Raw genomic sequence first — 20,986 nt, 5'->3', positions numbered from 1 at the left:
GTGGGGTCACAGACATCAGGCTAGTGGGGTCACAGACAGCAGGCTAGTGGGGTCAAAGACAGCAGGCTAGTGGGGTCACAGACAGCAGGCTAGTGGGGTCACAGACAGCAGGCTAGTGGGGTCACAGACAGCAGGATAGTGGGGTCACTGTAACGGCACATGACAGGTGACCTGAAGGGAACATGACAGGTGACCTGAAGGGAACATGACAGATGTTCCCTTCAGATCACCTGTCATGTTCCCTTCAGATCACCTGTCATGTTCCCTTCAGGTCACCTGTCATGTTCCCTTCAGTTCACCTGTCATGTTCCCTTCAGGTCACCTGTCATGTTCCCTTCAGGTCACCTGTCATGTTCCCTTCAGATCACCTGTCATGTTCCCTTCAGATCACCTGTCATGTTCCCTTCAGGTCACCTGTTATGTTCCCTTCAGGTCACCTGTCATGTTCCCTTCAGATCACCTGTTATGTTTCCTTCAGGTCACCTGTCATGTTCCCTTCAGATCACCTGTCATGTTCCCTTCAGGTCACCTGTCATGTTCCCTTCAGATCACCTGTTATGTTTCCTTCAGGTCACCTGTCATGTTCCCTTCAGATCACCTGTCATGTTCCCTTCAGATCATTATCTTCCTTCTCCTCTCACAGATGTCTGATGTGAGATTGGGCAAACCCATCACAGATGTCTGATGTGAGATTGGGCAAACCCATCACAGATGTCTGATGTGAGATTGGGAAAACCCATCACAGATGTCTGATGTGAGATTGGGCAAACCCATCACAGGTGTCTGATGTGAGATTGGGCAAACCCATCACAGAGGTCTGATGTGAGAATGGGCAAACCCATCACAGATGTATGATGTGAGATTGGGCAAACCCATCACAGATGTCTGATGTGAGATTGGGCAAACCCATCACAGGTGTCTAATGTGAGATTGGGCAAACCCATCACAGATGTCTGGTGTGAGATTGGAGAAACCCATCACAGATGACGGTTATTGACCAGTTATAATTTCCCAGGTGGCTCCGGTTATTGCCCAGTTATAATTTCCCAGATCGCTCCGGTTAATGCCCAGTTATAATTTCCCAGATTGCTCCGGTTATTGCCCAGTTACAATTTCCCAGATGGCTCCGGTTATTGCCCAGTTATAATTTCCCAGGTGGCTCCGGTTATTGCCCAGTTATAATTTCCCAGATGGCTCCGGTTATTGCCCAGTTATATTTTCCCAGATGGCTACGGTTATTGCCCAGTTATAATTTCCCAGATGGCTCCGGATATTGCCCAGTCATAATTTCCCAGATGGCTCCGGTTATTGCCCAGTTACAATTTCCCAGGTGGCTCCGGTTATTGCCCAGTTATAATTTCCCAGATGGCTCCGGTTATTGCCCAGTCATAATTTCCCAGATGGCTCCGGTTATTGCCCAGTTATAATTTCCCTGGTGGCTCTGGTTATTGCCCAGTTATAATTTCCCAGATGGCTCCGGTTATTGCCGAGTCATGATTTCCCAGGTGGCTCCGGTTATTGCCCAGTTATAATTTCCCAGACGGCTCCGGTTATTGCCCAGTTATAATTTCCCAGGTGTCTCCGGTTATTGCCCAGTTATAATTTCCCAGATGGCTCCGGTTATTGCCCAGTCATAATTTCCCAGATGGCTCCGGTTATTGCCCAGTTATAATTTCCCAGGTGGCTCCGGTTATTGTCCAGTCATAATTTCCCAGATGGCTCCGGTTATTGCCCAGTCATAATTTCCCAGATGGCTCCGGATATTGCCCAGTCATAATTTCCCAGATGGCTCCGGTTATTGCCCAGTTACAATTTCCCAGGTGGCTCCGGTTATTGCCCAGTTATAATTTCCCAGATGGCTCCGGTTATTGCCCAGTCATAATTTCCCAGATGGCTCCGGTTATTGCCCAGTTATAATTTCCCTGGTGGCTCTGGTTATTGCCCAGTTATAATTTCCCAGATGTCTCCGGTTATTGCCGAGTCATAATTTCCCAGGTGGCTCCGGTTATTGCCCAGTTATAATTTCCCAGATGGCTCCGGTTATTGCCCAGTTATAATTTCCCAGGTGTCTCCGGTTATTGCCCAGTTATAATTTCCCAGATGGCTCCGGTTATTGCCCAGTCATAATTTCCCAGATGGCTCCGGTTATTGCCCAGTTCTAATTTCCCAGATGGCTCCGGTTATTGCCCAGTCATTATTTCCCAGATGGCTCCGGTTATTGCCCAGTTATAATTTCCCAGATGGCTCCGGTAATTGCCCAGTTATAATTTCCCAGATGGCTCCGGTTATTGCCCAGTCATAATTTCCCAGATGGCTCCGGTTATTGCCCAGTCATAATTTCCCAGATGGCTCCGGTTATTGCCCAGTCATAATTTCCCAGATGGCTCCAGTTATTGCCCAGTCATAATTGCCCAGATGGCTCCGGTTATTGCCCAGTTATAATGGTCAAGTGCTGCAAAGAAGAAGCTAGAAAATCTGCAGCTGACACACACAGGTACCCCACCAGACATGCCACCAGGGGTCTTTTCACAGTCCCTAACTCCAGATAAAATTCAAGAAGATGTACAGTATTATATAGAGCCCTTGTTGCATAGAACTTCCTTCCATCTCAAATTGCTCAAATAAACACGAAACCTGTTTTAAAAAAACAGATAAAGCAACACCTCACGGCACAACGCCTCTCCCCTATTGGACCTAGATAGTTTGTGTGTATGTAGTGATATGTAGGCTACGTGTGCCTTTAAAACAATGTATGTAGTTTTGTCTTTGAGCTGTTCTTGTCTATTAATGTTCTGTATTATGTCATGTTTCATGATTTGTGTGGACCCCAGGAAGAGTAGCTGCTGCTTGTGCAACAGGGGGGATCCTGTTGGGGATCCTAATAAATACCAAACTCAATACAAAGGCTTATTACCTGAGCCAACAGATGACCACCAATGTACAGGCTATCATTGGCCTTGTTCGACAGTATCAAAACGACTGAATACAAATCACATTGCATCATAAATAACGACTCATTATTATTTGTCAGTCAGTCACAATTTAACCATGATACATTGCGGTTTAGATCCTATCAAACACGGCCATTGTACACCCGTATTCAGGCTGTGTCACTGTGCGCGTCCAAGGGGATCACTTTCGTTGGTCACTGCCTTCCAAGGTGTGTTGCATTATGGGGAGAAGAATTGTCAGACTTGTGACTACAAGTGATCAAAGGTCATGAAGTTTGACTGCAGTCTACCGCAAGTTCCTGCAGTTGTTTTTTCACCAATTTCATCCTGCAGCCATCGCCTGCATTGTGGGAGGATTTATTGTCAACCAATCATTAGGGTGTTTTTGTTTGACCCACGCAAAAGTTACCAAAGACATGACAAACCCCAACTAACTTTGCCGCAACTCATGTATACAGTTGATATGATAGAATTGCTGTCTTCCCGGATCAGAAATGATTGGAATGTGTGTGAGGTCCTCCCTGTGTGGATGTGACATATGTCTTACACCAGTCCAAAGGCCTAATGGTGGAAATAATTCATATGATTATCATAGAGGTGTCCAAGACCTGACACAGCCCAAAGTAACAAACACCCCACTCTGACACCTCCCTAGAGGGGTCCCTGACACAGCCCAAATTAACAAACACCCCACACTGACACCTTCCTAGAGGGCTCCCTGACACAGCCCAAAGTAACAAACACCCCACTCTGACACCTTCCTAGAGGGGTCCCTGACACAGCCCAAAGTAACAAACACCCCACTTTGACACCTTCCTAGAGGGGTCCAAGACCTGACACAGCCCAAAGTAACAAACACCCCACTCTGACACCTTCCTAGAGGGGTCCCTGACACAGCCCAAAGTAACAAACAACCCACTCTGACACCTTCCTAGAGGGGTCCCTGACACAGCCCAAAGTAGCAAACACCCCACTCTGACACATTCCTAGAGGGGTCCCTGACACAGCCCAAAGTAACAAACACCCCACTCTGACACCTTCCTAGAGGGGTCCCTGACACAGCCCAAAGTAACAAACACCCCACCCAGTATTCAAACCTGCACCTTAGAGACTCAGTCCTCCTTAGCTTAACATCCATTCCATCACTATTCCACCTCAGTCAGTCAACAACATCACCAAGGTTATACATAAGAGCTATATAGTCTGAGGTGTGGTATTAACATCCTACCAGCTGTATAGACTGAGGAGTGGTATTAACATCCTACCAGCTGTATACTCTGAGGAGTGGTATTTACATCCTACCAGCTGTATAGTCTGAGGAGTGGTATTAACATCCTACCAGCTGTGTAGTCTGAGGAGTGGCATTAACATCCTACCAGCTGTATAGTCTGAGGAGTGGTATTAACATCCTACCGGCTGTATAGTCTGAGGAGTGGTATTAACATCCTACCGGCTGTATAGTCTGAGGAGTGGTATTAACATCCTACCGGCTGTATAGTCTGAGGAGTGGTATTAACATCCTACCGGCTGTATAGTCTGAGGAGTGGTATTTACATCCTACCAGCTGTATACTCAGGCGTGGTATTTACATCCTACCAGCTGTATACTCTGAGGAGTGGTATTTACATCCTACCAGCTGTATACTCTGAGGAGTGGTATTTACATCCTACCAGCTGTTTAGTCTGAGGAGTGGTATTTATATATCATTTATGCATAAGTATTCAGACCCTTTACTCAGTACTTTGTTGAAGCACCTTTGACAGTGATTACAGCCTTGAGTCTTCTTGGGTATGACGCTACAAGCTTGGAACACCTGTTTTCTGGAGTATCTCCCATTCTTCTCTGCAGATCCTCTCAAGCTCAGTCAGTTTGGATGGGGAGTGTCGCTGCACAGCTTATTTCAGGTCTCTCCAGAGATGTTAGATCGGGTTCATGTCCCACTCAAGGACATTCAGAGATTCCTCCCGAAGCCACTCCTGCGTTGTCTTGGCTGTGTGCTTAGGGTTGTTTTCCTGTTGGAAGGTCCTGAGGGCTCTGGAGCATGCTTTCATCAAGGATATATCTGAACTTTGCTCCGTTCATCTTTCCCTCGATCATGACTGGTCTCCCCGTCCCTGCTGCTGAAAGACCTCCCAACATGATGATGCTGCCAACACTTTGCTTCACCGTAGGGATGGTATTGGCCAGGTGATGATTGTTACCTGGTTTCCTCCAGACCTTACACTTGGCATCCAGGCCAAAGAGTTCAATTTTGGTTTCATCAAACCAGAGAATCTTTTTTCTCATGGTCTGAGAGTCTTTTAGGTGCCTTTTGGCAAACTCCAAGAGGGCTATCATGTGCCTTTTCACTGAGGAGTGGCTTACGTCTGGCCACTCTAAAAATTGGGCGTGCAAAATTATTCAGCCCCCTTAAGTTAATACTTTGTAGCGCCACCTTTTGCTGCGATTACAGCTGTAAGTCGCTTGGGGTATGTCTCTATCAGTTTTGCACATCGAGAGACTGAAATGTTTTCCCATTCCTCCTTGCAAAACAGCTCGAGCTCAGTGAGGTTGGATGGAGAGCATTTGTGAACAGCAGTTTTCAGTTCTTTCCACAGATTCTCGATTGGATTCAGGTCTGGACTTTGACTTATGTTTAATATGTTTATTTTTGAACCATTCCATTGTAGATTTTGCTTCATGTTTTGGATCATTGTCTTGTTGGAAGACAAATCTCCGTCCCAGTCTCAGGTCTTTTGCAGACTCCATCAGGTTTTCTTCCAGAATGGTCCTGTATTTGGCTCCATCCATCTTCCCTGTCCCTGCTGAAGAAAAGCAGGCCCAAACCATGATGCTGCCACCACCATGTTTGACAGTAGGGATGGTGTGTTCAGGGTGATGAGCTGTGTTGCTTTTACGCCAAACATAACGTTTTGCATTGTTGCCAAAAAGTTCAATTTTGGTTTCATCTGACCAGAGCACCTTCTTCCACATGTTTGGTGTGTCTCCCAGGTAGCTTGTGGCAAACTTTAAACGACACTTTTTATGGATATCTTTAAGAAATGGCTTTCTTCTTGCCACTCTTCCATAAAGGCCAGATGTGTGCAATATACGACTGATTATTGTCCTATGGACAGAGTCTCCCACCTCAGCTGTAGATCTCTGCAGTTCATCCAGAGTTATCATGGGCCTCTTGGCTGCATCTCTGATCAGTCTTCTCCTTGTATGAGCTGAAAGTTTAGAGGGACGGCCAGGTCTTGGTAGATTTGCAGTGGTCTGATACTCCTTCCATTTCAATATTATCGCTTGCACAGTGCTCCTTGGGATGTTTAAAGCTTGGGAAATATTTTTGTATCCAAATCCGGCTTTAAACTTATTCACAACAGTATCTCGGACCTGCCTGGTGTGTTCCTTGTTCTTCATGATGCTCTCTGCGCTTTTAACGGACCTCTGAGACTATCACAGTGCAGGTGCATTTATACAGAGACTTGATTACACACCGGTGGATTGTATTTATCATCATTAGTCATTTAGGTCAACATTGGAGCATTCAGAGATCCTCACTGAACTTCTGGAGAGAGTTTGCTGTACTGAAAGTAAAGGGGCTGAATAATTTTGCACGCCAAATTTTTCAGTTTTTGATTTGTTAAAAAAGTTTGAAATATCCAATAAATGTCGTTCCACTTCATGATTGTGTCCCACTTGTTGTTGATTCTTCACAAAAGAAATACAGTTTTATATCTTTATTTTTGAAGCCTGAAATGTGGCAAAAGGTCGCAAAGTTCAAGGGGGCCGAATACTTTCGCAAGGCACTGTATCTCCCTTCCCTTCTGGAAGCTTCTCCCATCTCCACAGAGGAACTCTGGAACTCTGTCAGAGTGACCATCCAAACTTCTTCCATTTAAGAATGATGGAGGCCACTGTGTTCTTGGGGACCTTCAATGCTGCAGACATTTGTTGGTACCCTTCCCCAGATCTGTGCCTCGACACAATCCTGTCTCAGAGCTCTACTGACAATTCCTTCGACCTCATGGCTTGGTTTTTGCTCTGACATGCACTGTCAGCTGTCGGACCTGATATAGTGTGTGCCTTTCAAAATCATGCCCAATCAATTGAATTTACCACAGGTGGACTCCAATCACGTTGTAGAATGGATGGATGTGGGGGTTTTATGACACCTCACTCATCATAAACCATAGGCAGCAGACGATTCCCTTTGTGGCCTAGTTTGGGTGATCGGAATGTCTGTGTGCCTTATGAAGAGTGTACCGCCCAAGAACTTCAACATCAAATAATGGACACCGGGACAATATATTTCATCCCCCAAATGTTGGTAATGATGAGAAATGGAATATGGGAAATTGTTGTCTATTTTGTGATGTCATTAAAATGATCAGAAAGCCGTTATAACAAACTTATTTTTAAGAGCTTTCACACTGTATATCAGATTCACATCTAAATGTTGTAAAACGTATATGATTAAAGATGAAAATATTTGTGAAAAGATATCAACGTGACTTTAGTCAAATGAGAGTTGTTTTTCTTTCAAAACTTGAGCCAGTCAGTAGCCACACCCAAGTCAGCTCAACATGATGGAACTGCCTTTCAGGCCAGAGTGCTTAAAGTGACTCGGTGAGAATTTAAATACAGACCAGTCAGTGTGGAGCCGTGGCTACATGGATGAAAATGGTGAGACCAGAGAACGTGAGGACGTGGTCCACTCATTGAAATTGTTAAAACTACTAGACCAGAAAATGGTAAGACCCTCTGAAACTTTCGACGAGTGAAGAAGTTGAAGACTAGACCAAATCATGCACCGTCTGCAGCTCTGCATGTAAAGTAGTCTAGGACAATTGGCCCAAGACGAGAAGGAAGAACAGACCCCTCTCACCAACGTGTGGTACTCTGCTGTATCCATTCTAAGAACACTCCAGAACAAAAGAAGCCTACAACTAAGAAGGACATTGTGACCTCTGGTGGACAACCAGAGACTTACATCGAACTACTCGCCATAGACAGATCGAGTGGTTTTAACAGAGAGACAAAGACATCTACGTGTAAATATATGTTGCATTTCTAATCCGAATGAGTGGTTGTTAGGGTGCTAAATATTCATATTTACAGTGGGTGTAGTTTCCAAATGTATGTATAATAAGTCCACTCTCTTTGTCTCTTCCGCTCTTTATCTTTCCCCACCCCTTTTCAATTTTGTAACAAGCCGCCATGTTGGGTTAGTCCACTAGGGACTGTTTTCATTATGTTAGTAATCAATATCCTATACCCTGTGTGTGTGTTGATGTATTTCTGTGTGATTATTTAGTTAGTTAGTAAATAAATAATTAAGCCAATTTGTGTATCGCTGATTCATCACTTAGGTTAGGGTTCATGCAGATTTACGAAGTCAACGACATTCAGAATGAGGCTGTTATGAGGAAATTATTAATTAATGACTGGTATGATATCAATATATTAGTTAACTCCGGAAATGGTAACTATTTAAACAAACTTTTCACATGGTGCCCCAAATTCCTAATGATTTAATTGTTACATGATGAATTTAATTGAGTAACAATTAAACGTAGTAGGCAATGATTAGCTGAATAGCAGTTATCACATTAATGATATATGTATGTGTATGTACAGTGGGGCAAAAAGTATTTAGTCAGCCACCAACTGTGCAAGTTCTCCCACTTAAAAAGATGAGAGAGGCCTGTAATTTTCATCATAGGTACACTTCAACTATGACAGACAAAATGAGAAAAAAAATCCAGAATATCACATTGTAGGATTTTTTATGAATTTATTTGCAAATTATGGTGGAAAATAAGTATTAATTTTTTGCCCCACTGTATATATATTTATCATTGTCATGTCGAAATGTCCATTCTATCATCCTTGATGATACTCAGAAACATGTATTACCACATCAAAATATCATTATTTTAGGAATTATCTTAAGAACAAGCATATAATGTTCACATATGGGAAAAATCACCTAAATCAAATCAAATTTTATTGGTTCACATACACGTGTTTAGCAGATGTTATTGCGGGTGTAGCGAAATGCTTGTGTTTCTAGCTCCAACAGTGCAGTAATATCTAACAATTTCATAACAATACACACAAATCTAAAGTAAAGGAGTGGAATTAAGAATAAATCAATATTTGGACGAGCAATGTCAGAGTGGCATAGACTAAGATAGAGTGGAGTAGAATAGAATATCAATTGTATTTTAATACACCTTTTCCTCAAAAATATGTACCGTGATGGTAATGACTTAGCGTGTGGTGGAAATTACATTTCATATAAAACCACTGATGAAAAACACCATCCAAAATGTTAATATCACACCATTCAAAATCTTTAAAAAAAAAAGACACATGCCTCAATAACTTACAGCGTCTTTTAGAACAATTTGGGGATTCAATGCAGTAGGAAGAAACACTGTTTGACAAACAAATGATTGTTCACTGGCTGCAGTCTATTGATTCAGACTCATGAGACAGGTGTGTGCTCGCTCAAGGTTTGCCCATAATGCTCTCTGTTGCTTAACAACAGAGCAAATTTCATCCCAGACTGAGCCATCAAGAATCATATGCTGTTTTGTCACTGCATGAGGCTCAGGGACAAGACCAAGCACATTATCTGGTTGGTACCATACAATGTCCTCTCTCATTGGCCAACATAATCGGTTGGCTCCCACACGACTCATCAACATCTTGTATAATACCAGGGTAAGGGTCTTCATCATATTTCCCAACACACCACTTTCCAATCAGTCCCTCATGCATGTCTGCAATGGGCTGTATTGTGCTAGGAGATGGTTGTGGTGCTGTGAAAGTGGAAGGTTGTGCTTTGTCTGCCTCTGTTTGTTGAATTATCACGGTCTGTGGGCCAAAACAATCACATAGATGTGAGTCCTTTGAGGGGCAAGCAGGGCATCATTCTGTAGATGTAAGACTTCAGGTGAGAGTGGCGGTGTGTTCCTTGACAGGTATGACTCCATAACCACTCTGTTCTGGATAGTTGATCTTCAATCACTTGAGTGGCAGGTAGGTAATCATTCAGGTAAAACTTCAGGTGAGAGTGGCGGTGTGTTCCTTGACAGGTATGACTCCATAACCACTCTGTTCTGGATAGTTGATCTTCAATCACTTGAGTGGCAGGTAGGTAATCATTCAGGTAAAACTTCAGGTGAGAGTGGCGGTGTGTTCCTTGACAGGTATGACTCCATAACCACTCTGTTCTGGATAGTTGATCTTCAATCACTTGAGTGGCAGGTAGGTAGGTAATCATTCAGGTAAAACTTCAGGTGAGAGTGGCGGTGTGTTCCTTGACAGGTATGACTCCATAACCACTCTGTTCTGGATAGTTGATCTTCAATCACTTGAGTGGTAGGTCAATATACAATAATAATATATATAGTGTAAGTAAAATGAACGCAAATAAGTTAGAAATTGTGCTGCTAATGCACATGACGGCACAAACACATCTCGTAAAAATTAAATATGCTATTGTTGGTTATCTTATGGAATTTATAGAAATAAAACATTTCCCTTCTTCAGAAGTTCCAGCTAGGCAGGCTAATGTTAGTTAGCTAATGTTAGTTAGCTAATTAATTTACTAGCTATCATACAATTGGCGTAAATTTATAATTATGTATAATTATGTATTTATTATAAGCAGACATGATAATTAATAATTATGTATTTATTATAAGTAGACATGCAGTCATAATTGACTGTAGAGCATAAAGAACCCACAAGCTACCGGTGGCTGAAAGCACAATCATTGTGGGATGAATGAGTGCCGAATTTCCGGCAAAGGGTGGTCCATTCCTTCCTCCCTCGCCCCTTTTATTACATTTTTTTGTAATTTTTTCGTCTCCAATGTTTATTGAAAACATAAATAGATTTGCACAATGAACACTTATTTCTCAAATACACCGTTACAGTTGTTGGTTAGCTATCTAGCAAATTTTTTGGCAAAGCATTGACATGAAATCAGTCAAAACACCTCAAAACAAGCCATGGTGTCAAGTCCAGGACAGGATGAAACTAGCTTAAACGAGTCACTTACGATTCCCCACATGTCAGTTCCTTGTTCACGATCTGGCAATCCAGCATCAAAACTATTCACGGACCTCGGGCCCCATTTTAATTTTTTTTAAATAAATTAAGAAATATAACATTTCAAATGACAATAGAATAGAATAGAATAAGGCATCACTACATGTGTAGTTTTTCTGAATAAATATAAATAGCATTAAGAGTAAAAATAAATAAATCAGAAGGCTTAACTTTCAAAAGTTAAAGTTCCTAAAAGAAACTAACTAAAAAAATGATAAATCCTCCCTCGCTCGGCAGACTCAACAGCCTTGGTTTCTCAAATGACTGCCTCGCCTGGTTCACCAACTACTTCTCAAACAGAGTTCAGTGTGTCAAATCAGAGGGTCTGTTGTCCGGACCTCTAGCAGTCTCTATGAGCGTGCCACAGGGTTCAGTTCTCGGGACGACTCTTTTCTCTGTATACATCAATGATGTCGCTCTTGCTGCTGGTGATTCTCCGATCCACCTCTACGCAGACGACCCCATTCTGTATACTTCTGGCCCTTCTTTGGACACTGTGTTAACTAACCTCCAGACGAGCTTCAATGCCATACACTCCTTCCGTGGCCTCCAACTGCTCTTAAATGCAAGGAAAACTAAATGCATGCTCTTCAACTAATCACTGCCAGCACCTGCTCGCCTGTCCAGCATCACTACTCTGGACGGTTCTGACTTAGAATGTGTGGACAACTACAAATAACTAGGTGTTTGGTTAGACTGTAAACTTTCCTTCCAGACTCACATTAAGCATCTCCAATCCAAAATTAAATCTAGAATTGGCTTCCTATTTCGCAACAAAGCATCCTTCACCCATGCTGTCAAACATACCCTCGTAAAACTGACCATCCTACCTATCCTTGTCTTCGGCGATGTCATTTACAAAATAGCCTCCAACACTCTACTCAGCAAATTGGATGTAGTCTATCACAGTGCCATCCGTTTTGTCACCAAAGCCCCATATACTACCCACCACTGCGACCTGTATGCTCTCGTTGGCTGGCCCTTGCTTCATATTCGTCACCAAACCCACTGGCTCCAGGTCATCTATACGTTTTTGCTAGGTAAAGCCCCACCTTATCTCAGCTCACTGGTCACCATATTAACACCCACCCATACGTAGCATGCGCTCCAGCAGGTATATCTCACTGGTCACCCCCAAAGCCAATTCCTTTTTGGCCGCCTTTCCTTTCAGTTCTCTGCTGCCAATGACTGGAACGAATGGCAAAAATCACTGAAGCTGGAGACTCATATCTCCCTCACTAACTTTAAGCACCAGCTGTCAGAGCAGCTCACAGATCACTGCACTTGTACATAGCCCATCTGTAAACAGCCCATCCAACTACCTCATGCCCATACTGTTATTAATTTGATTTATTTTGTACATTTGCACCCCAGTATCTATACTTGCACTCATCGTCTGCACATCTATAACTCCAGTGTTTAATTGCTATATTGTAATTATTTCACCACTATGGTCTATTTATTGCTTTACCTCCCTTATCCTACCCCATTTGCACACGCTGTATATAGCCTTTCTATTGTATTATTGACTGTATGTTTGTTGCTTTGCTTTATCTTGGCCAGGTCGCAGTTGTAAATGAGAACTTGTTCTCAACTAGACTACCTGGTTAAATAAAGGTTAAATAAATAAAGTGTATGCTCATCAGATCTCATGAAACGTCATCAGAAGTGTCGACTTCATTTGAGGGCTGTGTCTTTTAAGTGTTTGGACCACAAAGCCTTGGTGTGAGACAGGACAACAACAGTGAAATACAGACATGAAATGCTTTAGAAAATAAAAGAAACAACATTTTGAAAGCTGAAAAAAAATGGAAAGTTAGTTTAGTCTCTACTTGATGTGGGGAAAAAAAATATATAAATGGTTTGCCCTGCCCCGTCTCCCTAAACTCTGGGAACAATGTTTTTGTCCCGGGACTTGAGCGTTATCACATGACACTTGGTCAACTGCTGAAATGGTAAATGCTGCTAGCTGTTTATTTCGATAAAGTGTGAATATTGTGTTTCCTATCATTACTACTTAGCTGAGCATTTGATAGATAGCATGTTGATCCGTCTGGACAAGAAGAGTCAAGACAAGAAATGCTAGCTGGCTAAAAACAATCACTCGGATGCTTATTAGCTAAATTAGCTATCCAGCTGCCAGGTAAATAAATGTGTCAGTGTTCATTACATGCACAAACAGCAACCATAATATTGTGCATATGTTTCTTACTGTTCCTAGAGATTCCGGTTTTGTGGGGATTTGGACTGCCCAGACTGGGTTCTTGCCGAAATCAGCACTTTGGCGAAAATCGTAAGTTTAGCGCCGTGACTGGTTGCATCACGGCCTTCGAGACAAGCCGCTAAGAGTGGATGACTCCTCTGGTCTCTAATATGTAGGCTCACTTCCATCACAAGTCAGAATTTGGAATAAACTTCAATTTGAACGTACTTTACATGTTGTCTGCTGATTTTTGACCGTATGTAGGAGGTAATCTGAGACAATATATCCACAGATTAGTGTTATTAACCCGACTTTTCGGTAACTGGTTTGTATTTTCAATGCTGATAAACGCGACTTGCACAAATATGTCCGAGTTTAACTGAAGCACAGACCAAATGTTGTCCCAGGTAATCAGCTGGCACTTTCAGCTGATTGGGAGGGACATGCTTTGGTCCACAATGTTTGGTTACATCTGGCTATTTACATATTGTGCATCACGTGAAATGTGTCAGGAGATGGGAAATGCAAGGAACAGAACCTACTGGCGGCAAAAAGTTGGGTAACAATACTTTACTGTGGACATTTGATCTCCACTACCTTCCAGAAAAATGACCAACTGCATGGACGACTGGTAAATTAACCTAAAATATAATTGTATTCAACATTCTGGCTTGCATATTTTCTTACAGCTACTTCTTTCAGACATATTATCATGTAGTAACGATGGTACCAGTCTGACGTTTAGGCAAGGCCTTGTACTGGAATTGCTCTGTCCATGACTGTAACGCCCTCCAGCGGATGGTGAAGACGGCCCAGTACATCACTGGGAACGTGCTCCCACCAATGATGTGTATATAAATCATTGGCTCCCACCGATCCAGGACATGTATGTGAAATGATGCCTGAGGAAGGCCCGCAGCAACATCAAGGACCCCACACAACCCAGCCACGAGCTGTTCACTACCTTACTGTGGGGCAGATTGTGTCGGAGCATGAGGTCTGATACTAACATGCTCAGAGACCGTTTCTATCTACAAGCCATCAGACTGCTGAACACTTGAATTGAACTGACCACCTGCTCTGATTCTCTGAACCTTACACATGTACTCACACACCCACACAGACATAAACACATCCACACACCCATATACATTCATGTTACACACCCATCACAACTGCTGCTACCAGACTCTTATTATGACTGCTAAATAATACACAATTTAAACACTTGCCCCCAATCCTCCCTTCCCCAAAATATGTATAAATATTGGACTGTGCCTTCCTGTATCTTCTACTGAGCCATTTACTTTGTTCCTATCTTTTTATTAGTTCTCATTGTTGCTCCATTGTCCATATTGAACCTGCAGGAAGCATTTGGTTGGACGGTGTATACCATGTGTATCCTGTACCTACGACTAATAATACTTGAAACTGCATTCATCCAGTAGAAATCATCCCCTGATGTTTGTCTTCTCTATTCCCAACAGTCAAGTGTGAAGATGAAACTCCTCTGTGTCCAGGTGTTGATGGATCTGCTGGGAGAGGGTATTGATGTAAGTATCTCATACATGAACTCCCTATTGTCACCTGCAATTTTATTGTCTTAAAATGTGCCATTCCCTTTTTTTTTGTCTTTTTCAGTATGACAAAGTTTCAAAGCTAACTGCAGATGCAAAGTTTGGTAAGCTGAATTCTCGGTTTTTAAAATGTGCTGCTACTTTGATGCAAACTGTAATAAAGGACAGCTTCAACACAGAAAGCTATACACACATGATGCTGGTCTATACTCTCCATCTATTATATCAATGCATCTGTGTTATTCTGATTTCTAGAGAATGGAGACATCAAGGCCAGTGTAGCCGTGTTGACCTTCATCCTCTCCAGTGCAGCCAAACATGATGTGGACAGTGAATCTCTCTCCAGTGAGCTGCAGCAGTTAGGACTCCCTAAAGGTACAGTAGTTTTCCATAAGTTACTCATACTATAGCCATTCATAGTGAGAATACCTCAAAGTACTGGGTTTGTTACAACCACTCACTGCAAAGGCTCATTTATTTTTCAATTAATGGATTGTAATAATATTTGTATGCGTGCAGACTCCATTTCACTGTGGATGTTCCAAGCCCTCTAACGATGTGTAGTATGATAGTCATGCCTTTTTGGTTTTCCTCATCGGTATATCATGTAGAACACACCACAGGACTGTGTAAATCCTATGAAGACAAGCACATTCTCCTGCAGGAGAAGCTAAGGGAGAGCAGTCTGAGATGTGAGTTATCAACCTTCATTTGATTGAAGAAAACTTATAATACCTAAATGTTTTCTGGGGGGAGTAACACAAGATGGCTAAAGAGATTTCAGATTCTCATTGGGCACTGCATTTTCTCTCGTGCTGTGTTTGTGGGTCATCTGGAGAGTATGGTGTGTTGACTAAACTCTGAGCCCCAGTATAATATAAACATGTTTCTGTACATATATGGCATGTATTATTGCTGTGTTTCAGTGGGTCGGTTGGATGTAGTGTCGTGGCGTGTTGACTACACCTTGAGTTCCAGTGAGCTTCAGGAGGTTAATGAGCCCACAGTGAAGCTCTGTCTCCAGACCCAAGGGGCAGAGACTGGACACACGGAGACCACCATCGTCTCTGTGTCTGCAGACAAGTTCAGAGTCCTGCTGACAGGTGAGCCTGTGATGTACCATAAATACTGTTGTTACAAAAAATCTACTCAAATCCTGAGGGCTTCACTGATTTCAATGTCTCTCTATGCTTCCCCCCCAGAACTAAAACAAGCACAGGCCATGATGAATGCACTACAATGAAGCAAGACTCTAAAGGTTTCGATTAAGGATGCAGTGACTGGATCAGAAGAAAGTCAAGCAAGAGTGCAAGACATTGACAGAATATCATACAGGATGAGTGGACCATGATCTTTTGAATGTATTTTGTACATTGTGTTTATTCTATAATTGTTATTAAATATGTTGCTGTATTTCTCATTTGTCCATGTCGAATCTATATGTATTTTCTTGAAAAAATTACAACTTTACAATTAAATGTTTTGTCTACTTGTAATTTGTTAATTAGAAAATGTGTAAGAGTAGAACTTACCCTCTAGTAACATTTGGTGACGGGTACCCGTAGATATTAAATGTGGAACTACATGTCCCATCAGCCATTGCTCTTTTTAAGTATTGCAACTGGCCGACTAAGGTGCATCACTGAGTGGGCGTGTTAATGTGAGTCGCAGTTCCAGAAGCAGCACACGTAAGTTCGTTGTTGTAATTGCAAACATTGTTCATTGATATTTATTGAAGATGCACTCGGAAACAAAAAAGCTCAAAATCACGAAGTAAATTTACCACCAGATTGAAAGTGAGTGCTGTTTGGCACGTTTTTTAAATGAATATAACGCAGTAGCTAGCTAACGTTCGCTAGTTACACAACTCATTTAACATCACAACACTCCATGCGTCCATACAAGGTTTGGCTATTGACTTGCATGCAATTTATTCGTAAATACATTCGTGCAGCTACTTTCCTGACATTGTCACTCGCTGCTTGTGTAAAAAGTGTACAGTACAGGCTGTATGACAATGTGACTGCCCACAATGGCTGTTTAGAAAAATATGATTTAATTGAATGTGTAGCCACAAGGTCTCTTTTTAAATTGTACCCGCCAAACAATTGAACATGTAATGTTTGGAATTAACTTGCGTAGTTGGGCCTATACTATGCAGTGTCCTAAAACTCTTCTGTCTGTCTCTCTTGGTCCCCCTGTCTCCAGAACCACCAGGATGCCTTAGGGTCAAGAGCTGCACCTGGCCAGTCTGTCAACAGGATGCGTTGTGGGTGGTCTTCACTGGCCCTGTACAGAGACTTCATATCCATGCACATTGAATTTCTACTGGTACCTGTGAAAATAGACAAGTTATCTTTACTCATTGTGTATTTATTATTAAGTGTTTTGCTTTTCTTTCACTATTTTCTTTCTCTCTGCATTGTTTTCTCTTAGCATTTACTGTTTGTCTACACATGTTGTTTAGTAAGCATGTTATGAATAAAGATTAATCAGATGTCACCAAAAGTCCTGAGTTCCCCTTTTCCTGCCCGGCCAACACCATCACCTCCAGAAGCAAGGAGGTCCGGCTCACACGTACCCCCTAGAGGGCGACCCCGCCCTGGGTAGCAGCAGGTCGTGGGTACTAGTTAGCCCAGAGTCCACACATTTCAGAGTAGGTGCTGATTTAGGATTGGGGGTTTGGTATAGTAGGACTTAATGTTTACTAAAGTAGGATTTACGCTCTGGTGTGTATGGTTCGGTAGGACTTCAGATATATAGTGTATAGTGCGGTAGGACTTCAGATATATAGTGTATAGTAACATCACAACCCAGTGTGACGTCAGTATAGAATATAGTACTTCAGGTATAGTAAAGTGTGAATTCAGTATAGGATATAGAACAGTAGGACTTCAGTATAGTTCATAGTATGATAAATGTATATGTAAAAAATTGAGAAGACATTACAACCTTGCATAACAAGGATAAGAAGAATAACCTCATACAATGCAAGGAAAATTATATTCACCTGAAGTGCTGGTCCTGCTTCATCAGGTGTTGCCAGCCATATCTTTCCACCAACAGTGTTCCATCCTCCAGTCCAACCAGCTGTGGGCTGTTGACCCCTGTCACAGTGCTGTTCTTCACAACACCAGCAATCTCAGACAGTGTTCATTCAGGTCTTTCTGAAGCGTTGCTCGATGAGGCCGAAGCCCCCAGTCGGGGGGGGGGGCAAACTTGGTGTGGCCTGTGATCAGGAAGTGAAGGTCCAGACTGTGGTGGCGCTTGTGCATGGTCCACCAGGAACAATACCAGAGCACACTCTTGTTCTTGTTTTGGCCACTGCAGTTATCACAATTCAGGTCCACACATGTTTCCCCAACTAGCCAAAATGCTTGTGCTTCTAGTTCTGACAGTGCAGCAATATCTAACAATTCCACAACAACAACCTAATACACACAAATCTAAGTAAAGGAATGGAATAAGAATATATACATACAAATATATGGATGTGCAATGACCGAGCGGCAAAGGCAAGATCAAATAAAATGTTATTGATCACATACACATGGTTAGCAGTTAATGTGAGTGTAGCTAAATGCTTGTGCCTCTAGTTCCGACAGTGCAGTAAGTAATCTAACAAATTCACAATGACTACCTCATACACACAAATGTAAAGGGATGAATAAGAATATCTACATATAAATATATGGTGAGTGATATATTTTTTAATTTCACCTTTATTTAACCAGGTAGGCTAGTTGAGAACAAGTTCTCATTTACAACTGCGACCTGTCCAAGATAAAGCAAAGCAGTTTGACACATACAACAACACAGAGTTACACATGGAATAAACAAAACATAGTCAATAATACAGTAGAACAAAAGAAAACAAAAAGTCTATATACAGTGAGTGCAAATCAGGTAAGATAAGGTCGTTAAGGCAATAAATAGGCCATCGTGGCGAAGTAATTACAATATAGCAATTAAACACCGGAATGGTAGATGTGCAGAACATGAATGTGCAAGTAGAGATACTGGGGTGCAATGGAGCAAGATAAATTAATAGAGTATGGGGATGAGGTAGGTAGATAGATGGGCTGTTTACAGATGGACTATCTACAGGTGCCGTGATCTGTGAGCTGCTCTGACAGCTGGTGCTTAAAGCTAGTGAGGGAGGTAACAGTCTCCAGCTTCAGAGATTTTTGCAGTTCGTTCCAGTCATTGGCAGCATAGAATTGGAAGGAAAGGCGACCAAAGGAGGAGTTGGCTTTGGGGGTGACCAGTGAGATATACCTGATGAAAAAAATTAAATCAACGTTCAAACGCCTCTCCTGTGAAGTTATGATTTGCGACACACACCTAGTTTCCTGAAACTAGTCACCTAATTACTTCTTGCACAGAATAGAATAGGTCGGCTTTTGTACTATGGGGGATAGTAGATTGACATAGGCCAGTGCTTTTGCAGTTCATTAGGCCTGCTCATCTTGTTGGCTGACGAAAAGTAAATGTGGAGAGTTCTTCCAATATCTTCAACATGCACCTCGGAGTTGGATAAGGATGTGCGCAGTTGCGACCCCGATGTGTCCGTATTCACTTGTAGCCTGTGAGAAAGACCCGATCACATGATGGAGAGCCATGTGAGTGAGAGGCACTTCGGATTACGCAGCACTCAGGGAGAAGGGCACAACGCAGCACTCTGGGCCACGGGCAAAATGGCCACTGGCAGCAAAAGGAATGGATTTTTTAAGGTGCATTATGGCCACAAAGGGGATGCAGCTGTGAAATTCGAGGCATTATCAAGTGCTTTTCAAATTGTGAATGAGAGACTGATGAAGTGTGTACAGCCTTCGCAATAAACAAAGCAGAGCTCATGCCTTTCAAGCGACTTTAAAAAAATGATCATTAGAGTCGCATCATGCAGCCTTACAATGTATATGTTGCATTAACAACTCTAAATGAAGTATATAGGACTCATTTCTTTGTTAACCTGTCGAGGACTGGGGTTCCGCAACAGCCAGTGAAAGTGCAGGGTGCCAAATTCAATAATATAATTACAATTCCTCAAGCATACAAGTATTTAACACCATTTTAAACATAAAATTCTCGTTAATCCAGCCACAGTGTCTGATTTCAAAAAGGATTTACAGCGAAAGCACCACAAACGATTATGTTAGTTCACCACCAAGCCACAGAAAAACACAGCCATTTTCCCAGCCAAAGAGAGGAGTCACAAAAAGCAGAAATAGAGATAAAATGAATCACTAACCTTTGATGATCTTCATCAGATGACACTTATAGGACTTCATGTTACACAATACATGTATGTTTTGTTTGATAAAGCTCATATTTATATAAAACAATCTGAGTTTACATTGGCGCGTTACGTTGAGTAGTTCTAAAACATGCAGTGATTGTGCAGAGAGCCACATCAATTTACAGAAATACTCATAATAAACATTAATAAAGATACGACAATTATACATGGAACTTTAGATAAACTTCTCCTTAATGCAACCGCTGTGTCAGATATTTTAAAAACTTTACGGAAAAAGCAAACCATGCAATAATCTGAGTGCAGCCTTTTTTGACAACAAAGCAGCCAAAAAGATACCCGTCATATTGGGTAGTCAACATTACTCAGAAATAGCATTTTAAATATTCACTTACCTTTTAAATATTATTTATATTTTAAATATTCACTCAAAGGAATCCCAGTTACACCATAAATGTTTGATACTTTTTATTTTAACTAGGCAAGTCAGTTAAGAACAAATTCTTATTTTCAATGACGGCCTAGGAACAGTGGGTTAAACTGCCTGTTCAGGGGCAGATCGACATATTTGTACCTTGTCAGCTCGGGGATTCAAACTTGCAACCTTTCGGTTACTAGTCTAATGCTCTAACCACTATGCTACCCTGCCGCCCATAACAAATCCGAAGCGCGTTCAGGTCGCGCCGAATGTTGGACGAAAAGTTCAAAACGTTCCGTTACAGCCCGTAGAAACATGCCAAACTAAGTATGGAATCAATCTTTAGGATGTTTTTAACAGAAAACTTAATTCATGTTCCAACCGGACAATTCCTTTGTCTGCACAAATTAAGTGGAACGTAGCTACCTAGCCCCTCCTTTATAGTAGAACCCTCAAAACAGGTTCTAAATA

At 42.0% G+C, this 20,986-nt stretch overlaps 1 protein-coding gene across 3 annotated transcripts; it reads left to right on the top strand.

Moving 5' to 3' along the window:
- The first annotated feature begins 12,880 nt into the window (after window positions 1-12,880).
- commd4 (COMM domain containing 4) lies at window positions 12,881-17,342 on the top strand. Of its 3 annotated transcripts, none has more exons than XR_005039315.1 (9): window positions 12,881-13,015; window positions 13,282-13,353; window positions 14,751-14,816; window positions 14,905-14,944; window positions 15,096-15,215; window positions 15,452-15,532; window positions 15,767-15,943; window positions 16,043-16,528; window positions 17,049-17,342. XR_005039315.1 is itself a non-coding variant. In XM_021579008.2 (8 exons), exons 1-8 carry the CDS (start codon window positions 13,013-13,015, stop codon window positions 16,081-16,083), a joined length of 600 nt encoding a protein of 199 aa, XP_021434683.2. In that variant the 5' UTR covers window positions 12,881-13,012; the 3' UTR covers window positions 16,084-17,342. The 3 variants fall into 3 exon arrangements, 1 of the variants encoding a protein (XP_021434683.2); XR_005039316.1 differs by lacking the exon at window positions 12,881-13,015 and adding an exon at window positions 13,051-13,203; XM_021579008.2 differs by having other exon boundaries at window positions 16,043-17,342.
- Window positions 17,343-20,986: the final 3,644 nt, after the last annotated feature.

This window comes from Oncorhynchus mykiss, chromosome 2 (assembly GCF_013265735.2).
Source record: "Oncorhynchus mykiss isolate Arlee chromosome 2, USDA_OmykA_1.1, whole genome shotgun sequence".
In the NCBI taxonomy this organism is placed as follows: Eukaryota; Metazoa; Chordata; class Actinopteri; order Salmoniformes; family Salmonidae; genus Oncorhynchus; species Oncorhynchus mykiss.
The sequence above is the reverse complement of the archived record's forward strand: the minus strand, read 5'-3'. Positions and strand labels throughout refer to the sequence as shown.

What these genes read in the sequence shown, in the direction of transcription:
- commd4 (XM_021579008.2), top strand. An exon ending in TCAGCACTTTGGCGAAAATC is followed by an intron (nt 13,354 to 14,750) that starts GTAAGTTTAGCG and finishes TATTCCCAACAG; the next exon opens with TCAAGTGTGAAGATGAAACT. An exon ending in AACTGCAGATGCAAAGTTTG is followed by an intron (nt 14,945 to 15,095) that starts GTAAGCTGAATT and finishes TCTGATTTCTAG; the next exon opens with AGAATGGAGACATCAAGGCC.